Raw genomic sequence first — 7,738 nt, forward strand, 5'->3', positions numbered from 1 at the left:
TTAAACACTGCTCTAATCTAAGCTTTGTTGTAAAAAAAAATAATAAATAAATAAAAAAATATAAAAAAATAGCCTCCGAAACAAATAATAAATAGAGTTAGACATATAATTAATGGGATCTGGACAACCCATGCTTCCTGTTCTAGTTTTCCGCATGGAAGACTTGAAGAAAGGGAATAATTCCTGGTTGCCAATTTGAGTGTTTTAAAATTAGAAAAATAACCTAATTTTAAATCCCAAAATAATCAATTTTAAAACAAAAATTCCATTAATGATTGTTTTTTTATCATCAAAATCATGGAAAGTTATGTAATTAGTAAAAACACAATAATACCAATAAAAGGAATAGTGACCGAATTTAAGTAAATAGGGATCCTTCTTTTTGTGATGAATTAATTTTATTTAGGAGATAGAATTTAAAGTCTTGGGAAAAAATTAGATCTAATAATTTGTCTTGAAATGAAATTTTTGTTCAACATATGTTATCTAATCTTGAAGTTTTTCTTTTATTTTTACAAGCTTATAGATTAGGGTAAAGTGAACCACCACCATTTTTATTTCTTAATTATGTGTTATATTTTAAATCATATATTCTCTCTATTCTTTTTTTAAAAATAAAAATAAAATAAAATATTTTTTACATTAAAAATGAATTAATTAATTGTGTTAAATTTTATAATTTCAAATTATTTATAATTAAATTATTTTATCATAAGTATCAAAAGAAAAGTGGAGAAACAAAAGAGTCGTATTATAAAAAAATTATTTTAAGAATATTATTAAATGAAACGGAAACATAAAATTTGTTTATAAGAGAAATTTTTTTCTTATGTATAAAAACGATCCAAAGAATATACTCTATCAAAATATCATGTCAATCTGGTCCCAACTAGTTAGGACATGAATCACATGATGACCAGGATATCCAAATATGCCTACAAAAATATCAAATAAAAATGTTATATATTGGTCAAACATCAACACCATCGTATCTACTAAAGAAAATAAAACTCAACATTTTAAACGGTGCATTCAAAACTAGCAAGCAAAACCAATAACTAACAGAGATCATAACATCAGAATCAATGGGTTCAGAAGGACAGCCCATGCTTCCTGTTCTAGATTTTTTTTTTGTTCATTCCTGGAGTATCCACTGCCGATAGCAGTGACTAATCTCCTCGCTACGTTGGAGGCACCTCAAAGGATAAGATAGCTAGCCCCAAGATTTAACGCGGCTGCATACACAAGACAGAATTCAAACCCCTGACCTTGCTTAAGTATGGATCAACCCTACCGCTGAAGCACACGCTTGGGGTTCCTATTCTAGATTTCACATGGAAGATTTGAAGTCAGGGACCAATTGCTGGTTAACAACGTGCACAAGGGTGCGCAAAGCATTTGAAGAATATGGTTGCTTCGTAGCTGTGTATGGTAAAGCTTCTGTTGGGCTTCAAAACGGTTTGTTCAGTTCAATGAAGGAGCTCTTCGATCTCTCAGCTGAAACCAAACAAAGAAACATATATGAGGGCATGCCTTTGAAAGGCTACGTTGGTCAACGCCCACACATTCCTCTTCACGAAGGCCTGGGTATAGATGAGGGAACAACACTAGAGGGAATTCAAAATTTCGCACAAAAAATGTGGCCAAACGGAAATGATCAATTCTGGTACATATATAATTTGTTGCTTATTATCAAATATATTACTTATTTTATTAGAAATGTTTATCAGTTCTAATCAATCCGATAAACTTAATGTTTAAACCAAATCATATTAATTAATTAAGATTTTATCTAACTAATATATTGGGATCTTATGATTTTTGAAACCAGGGTAATAAACTTGAATTAAATCAACCATATATGTCTTATTACTTTTTATTTGTTAATATAGTAATATTGTGTGTCATTTTTGAAAATTTTCTTTGCATTTCAAAATTATATTTATTTTTATTTTTTTAAATAATTTTTTTATTGAATATCTGATGAACTGAACTAATCCATTCAACTTTGAAGGTGGTTTGGTTCTAATTAGGTTAAAATTAAACCTTGAATAAAATAAAGTTAATTGGTTTGAACTTTATTTTTTCTCAAAACTAAACTAATTAACCTAACCCAAGAATACTCCTATATATATTTTATCTAATCATACAATATTCATGAGTTTTTTTTATTTATTAATTTTGCATCTAGAACGGGTCGTTCCAGATACAAAATTAACACACAACGAATGTAAGCGGAACAGACCGTATTGGTTTCAGAACAGACCGTTCCAGATCCAAGGATGGTTCTTGAATTTCTTAATTCTCTCCATATTAAAATTTTGACTGGGGCAAATTGTGAACCAAGATTGATTTTTTTTAGACTTTTTAATATAAAGTATCGTCTCAATTTGGAGGAATTCAATGGTATCTTTGAATTTCGAACCATAGGGGAAAAAACCCAAGATCATTTAATCCATACATGTTTTGGGGGGCTATAACAGGTCATACACAATGGGAGGCTGGTAAATACAATTCATTTACATTTTGTCACTCTGCCATTAGAATTATGCATAGGTTTATTGCATCTACTGTTCTAGGTCGTGGAGGTTCAGACAGTAAAGTACGACTAACTGCATTTTGTTGAACATTTTGTTGAAATGTAACACTTAAATTTAAACATTAAATCCTGGTTGGCGTTCTGGAACGGGTCATTCTGATGCACTCGTTGTGTGTTACATTTACATCTGGAATGGGCCATTTCAGATACAATATTAACACACAACGAGTGAGATCAGAACAGGTCGTTCTGATTTCAGAATGGACTATTCCAGGTGCATTAAAGAAGGAGTATGGTACCATGCCACCTATGCATCTACGTAGCATCCACGTCATCTACATTTAACACCATTTATGAAATTTGGACGGAAAGTCCCACATTGACATTTTTTAAATTATTGAGGACCAAATTGAAATAAAAATGATAGAGGGATGAAATCGAAACTATTAATTATTATAAGAGATCAAATTAAGTGTTTAGCCTAAATAGAATAAAGATTTAAATCTTGTATGTTCCAAAGTAAATATGAAAAGCTTTATTTTTGTTATGCAAAACATAAAAATCAGTTGTTCCCATTTCTTAATGTATTCAAATGATATGATTGCTTTTATTCAATGAACATTATCCATTAAAGATATGTTTATTGGCTAAATATATCTTTCAAAGTAATGATTTGCCTAACTGCACTTCCACTGTTCTCACAAGGAATTCTACGTACTGCAACATCAAGTTTATATATAATCTTGGGTACATCAACTAGAAACAAGATTTGGCCATAATATTTGTAATTTTTCATAAGTCATACATTACGAGTAATCTTTTGCTTAGACATAAATTAAAATGTATAATAAAAATAATAAGATTAAAATCTTGAACCTTTATTCTTCTTGTTAATTATAATGGGCGATTTCTTTCTTATAGAGTATTTAAAAATTCAATTTGTACAATAGTTCATAATATTAAACAAGTAATAATTCCGCTATTAAGATTTCTTAAGTCTATACAAAATTATATAATGACCATTCGTTACCATAAACTATGTATGAATGAATTTACTTTTTTCAGTACATGAAAGTTTCTTTAAAACTTAGTCTAATATGTAGTAATGCATAGTGTTAATTAAATAGCATTTTATCATTGACACTATTTGATGATGAGAGTTTAATTATTAGTCACTTGTTACGTAACACTTTGATTTTCATACGAGTATTATTTTGTTATAAAGCATGATTTGTAATTATTATTTTGATATTTAATATAATTATTTAGAGTTTTGATATTATTTAAATAATTATATGAGCACTATTTTATTTATGAGATGTGATTTATAATTATTATTTTGATTAGTGATATATAGAACTTTTATAAAATGTATTTTTATTAATAATTGTGCTTATGATTATTTGATTAAAAGGAAGAGATATGTTTTAATTATATTAATTATTTTATGAAAGGCGAAGGAAGGATGTGATGGTCATCATTTGATTAATTATTATTATTATTATTATTATTATTATTATATTTTTATTATTTTAAAAAGGGAGTTATCAGAAGTTATCTTACGCTTCGTTCTCCTGACTTCTCCGTATTCATTTTCTTTCTACGCTCTTTGAAGACCAAGGAGAACCAAGCAAAGGAGACCAACCAGATTTTGTCCACGCTTCGTCTTTTACTCATCTAGGTAAGGGAGGAGTGAGAAACCTCGCTTGAGGGTGTGAGAATAATTGTTAGGTAATAGGATTGACCCCCAATCCTGATGCATGCTTTAGGAACAGACAAATTTTGAAAGTTTTTTGTTTTAATATATGAGTTTTCGGTTAGGTTTCTGGTTGGATGTGATGCATGAATATGTGTTTGAGTTCAAAATTAGATAAGTTTTGATATGATTTAGAGTGCTTTGTAGGTTTTTGTGGGAAATTCTATGAGAAACAATTAGGGGTATGATCTTTTGACAAGATTTGAGGTACTTTATGAAAAACTGAGTATGAATTTATGTTCAAAGTGTTTTTTGGAGGATTTTTACCGATTGATTTATATGATTACATCATGTTGGTTGTGAAAATCATCTCATTGCGAAGTGTAGGTTCGCACTAAGGGCATCGGGTGTAGTTCTTCGTGTTGGGCACAAATTAATAGTTTCCCAGGAAAATTGAGCCAGGCTCAGGAAAATTGAGTTGGGCTTAGGAGAATTGAGTCAACCTTAGGAAAATTAAGTCGGGCTCAAGAAAGTTGGGCTGGGCGCAGGAAAGTCACGCTGAGCTCATGTAAAGTTGCATCGGGCAGAATTCTCCTCTTTAGGCGCGACATTAAATTTGCTAAGCACGCCGAGCATAATGCTCCGCTTTTGGTGCGACATCTAATGCGCCAGGTGAGAGTTGGGGCGGACCGGGCGTGATCCCTATGATGTTTTACATGTTTTATGTCTTGTTTAAAGGTGCAAATTGTGTGAGAATTGCCTTATTACTGTGTTAACGTAAATGATGTGTTTTATGAGCATGATAATGTCAATAATCTCCAAATTATGATCTTATGAGTATGATTATGAGAAATGTGAAATGTGAACAAGTGACATGAGACATGATGTGAATTATGTGCTATTATGAATACTATGACTATGAGAATGTGAAACGTGATGAAATGAGATAAGACACGAAATTCCTTGACAAGTAAAATGTTGAGTCCATGAGTTTGTGAATGTGTGACATGCATCATATGCATTTATGTGATGGGGTACGGTATGGAGTACAACATTAGGGAAGCCCCTTCAAGTGTGAAACATCTTGGAGGAGTCCTAGGGGATAATATGATTTGGAAGGCCCAATTCTGCCCGTTTGTGTGCATGTGACGTATCTTGCGCAACTTCACTATCTCGACGAGACCCTAGCAGTACATCCTTCTAATTGAGAGTACACGGTTGAGCCGACATGTACTCCTAAACTACTCTAGGTATGTTGTTTCGGCAGCATACCATGTGATATGTGATTATGAGACATGTGACTAGTGCCACATGCATGCATTTATGAGTTGAGTCCATGACATCATTGCATGATATTGAGTGTGCATGTGATATTGATTGTGTATGTGTATTGTTTATATGTGATTGGTGCTTATGACTTGTATTATGTTTGTTGTGTGTGTGATGTCTAACCTTTATTTCTACACCTGAACCTGAGTAAGATGTTTCTCACTCTCTTGTTGTTCTTTGTCTGTGTTTAAATTATGTTACAGGTGATCATCAGCATGAGGATGTTGATGATGAGGCTTAGGCTTCAGTTTGGCGTGCTCTGATAAGATATGTGATATCAGGGCATAGTTAGACTTAGTTTAGAAGTTCAATATTGTTATTTTGTTTTTGAAAAAACTCATGTTTCATTTTCTTGTAAATTCTGCATTTGACCATGATTTAAGTTTACGAATGTGAATTATCTACTCTTATGTTAGTGGAACCATTGTTTCAATTCTAAAGATTTTATTTACTCCAAGAATATGAAATTATAATTATTATATATGTATGTTGGGATAGAGGGTGTCACATTTTAGCTTAAATTCTTGCGCGAGGATGATTTCAAAATAGGAAAGTCATCATCTTTCACTCAAATAATAATTCAAAAGATTTTTACTATAATTAATAGCGTTATTTAAATAACAATGCTATTTTTTATGTTATTTTGAGAGTTTAATGATTAGTCATTTGCTAACTTAAATTGTTATACAAGTTTTTTTTTATAAAAAATAATAAATAAATAAATAAAAGAGGTTTATTTCACATATAAATTATCTTCTCGTATGCAACGATTTGTGATGTTAATTGAATAACGTTTCTACCTTTAATATCACATGAATCATAAGAATTTATAGAATAGTCATTTGCTATCATGAGTTTTTATGTTTAGAGTAAATTATTTTCTTGGGAAAAATATTCTTTAAAATTTACTTTAATTTGTAATAGTTAATAACGTCAATTGAATAATACTTTTATCTACGACGTTATTTAATTGTGAGAATAATAACTAGTCATTTGTTAATTTGAATTCTTATGAAAAATTTATTTCTTTAAATAAAATATATTTTTAAAAAAGGGGTTTCTCTCTCACATAGAAGTTATTTTTAGTGGTTAATGATATTAATTAAGTAGTCCTTCTACCTTTAATATCATGTAAATCATAAAAACTTATAGAATAGTCATTTGCTATCCTAAGTTTTTATACGCAAGGTAAATTAAAAATTATCATTTTATGAAAACAAAAACGGTTATTAATAACATTAATTGAATAGTAATTCTATCTTTAATGTTATTGTAAGGGTTTATTGATAAACCATTTGCTAACTTGAATTATTGTGTAAGTTTTTTTTTAAATAAAATAAAAATGTACAAATATGAAAGTTTTTATTTTAATGTAATATCAACAAATAAAAATAACTCCAAGCTTGTGGTTCAGCGGTAGGGGTTAATCCACGCTTAAGCAAGGTTAGGGGTTCGAATCCTGCCTTGTGTATACAGCCCCATTAAATCTTGGGGCCAGCTATCCCATCCTGATACTCCAGAAACGAACAAATAAATATCAATAACATTAATTGAATAGCAATTCTATTTTTAATGTTATTGCAAGGTTTATTGATCATTCATTTGTTAACCCAAATCCTTATGATTTTTTTAAATAAAAATACAAATAAAGTATTTTTGAGGAGTAAAATAAATATTTATAAAATTATATAATTTTGTGCAATTAATAAAGGTACTATTTCTATACAAGTATTGTACGGTACTAATATTTTCCCTATACATAATTGATTTCCAAACCCAATTTTAATTTTAAAGATTATTTTTAAAAGGATTTTTCAATGTTTTTCTTTTAAAATAAAATATTGGTGGCGGCTCTATTAAAATATGTTTGTATCGTTCCGTCATGATTTTGATTACGACAATATTTTATTATATTAGATATAATAAAATAATTAAAATATAATTAATAATATATATATATTATAAAATAATTAATATTTTATATAAAAAAGAATGAAAAGAATTTTAGTAGAGACAAGTCCTCCACTAACATTAATATACTGTTATAAATTAAAGATATTTATCTCCATTAACATAAACATAGATCCCTGAATCAATATAATGTTATAAATTAAAGATATTTATCTTCGAAGGAAAAGTTAATCTAGAAGTAAAGTAGAATGCAATGGTTAATA

The 7,738-nt window shown here is 29.5% G+C and overlaps 1 protein-coding gene across 1 annotated transcript; it reads left to right on the top strand.

Moving 5' to 3' along the window:
* The first annotated feature begins 1,334 nt into the window (after nucleotides 1-1,334).
* On the top strand, nucleotides 1,335-2,033 carry LOC114916382 (putative inactive 2-oxoglutarate-dependent dioxygenase AOP2). Its single transcript, XM_083060676.1, has 2 exons — nucleotides 1,335-1,666; nucleotides 2,015-2,033. Exons 1-2 carry the CDS (start codon nucleotides 1,335-1,337, stop codon nucleotides 2,031-2,033), a joined length of 351 nt encoding a protein of 116 aa, XP_082916802.1.
* The last annotated feature ends 5,705 nt before the right edge of the window (nucleotides 2,034-7,738 follow it).

This window comes from Cajanus cajan, chromosome 7 (assembly GCF_000230855.2).
Source record: "Cajanus cajan strain Asha chromosome 7, NIPB_CcT2T_4, whole genome shotgun sequence".
NCBI classification, from domain to species: Eukaryota; Viridiplantae; Streptophyta; class Magnoliopsida; order Fabales; family Fabaceae; genus Cajanus; species Cajanus cajan.

Coding starts and splice junctions, on each gene's coding strand:
- LOC114916382 (XM_083060676.1), top strand. CDS start 1,335: ATGGAAGATTTGAAGTCAGGGACCAATTGCTGGTTAACAACGTGCACA.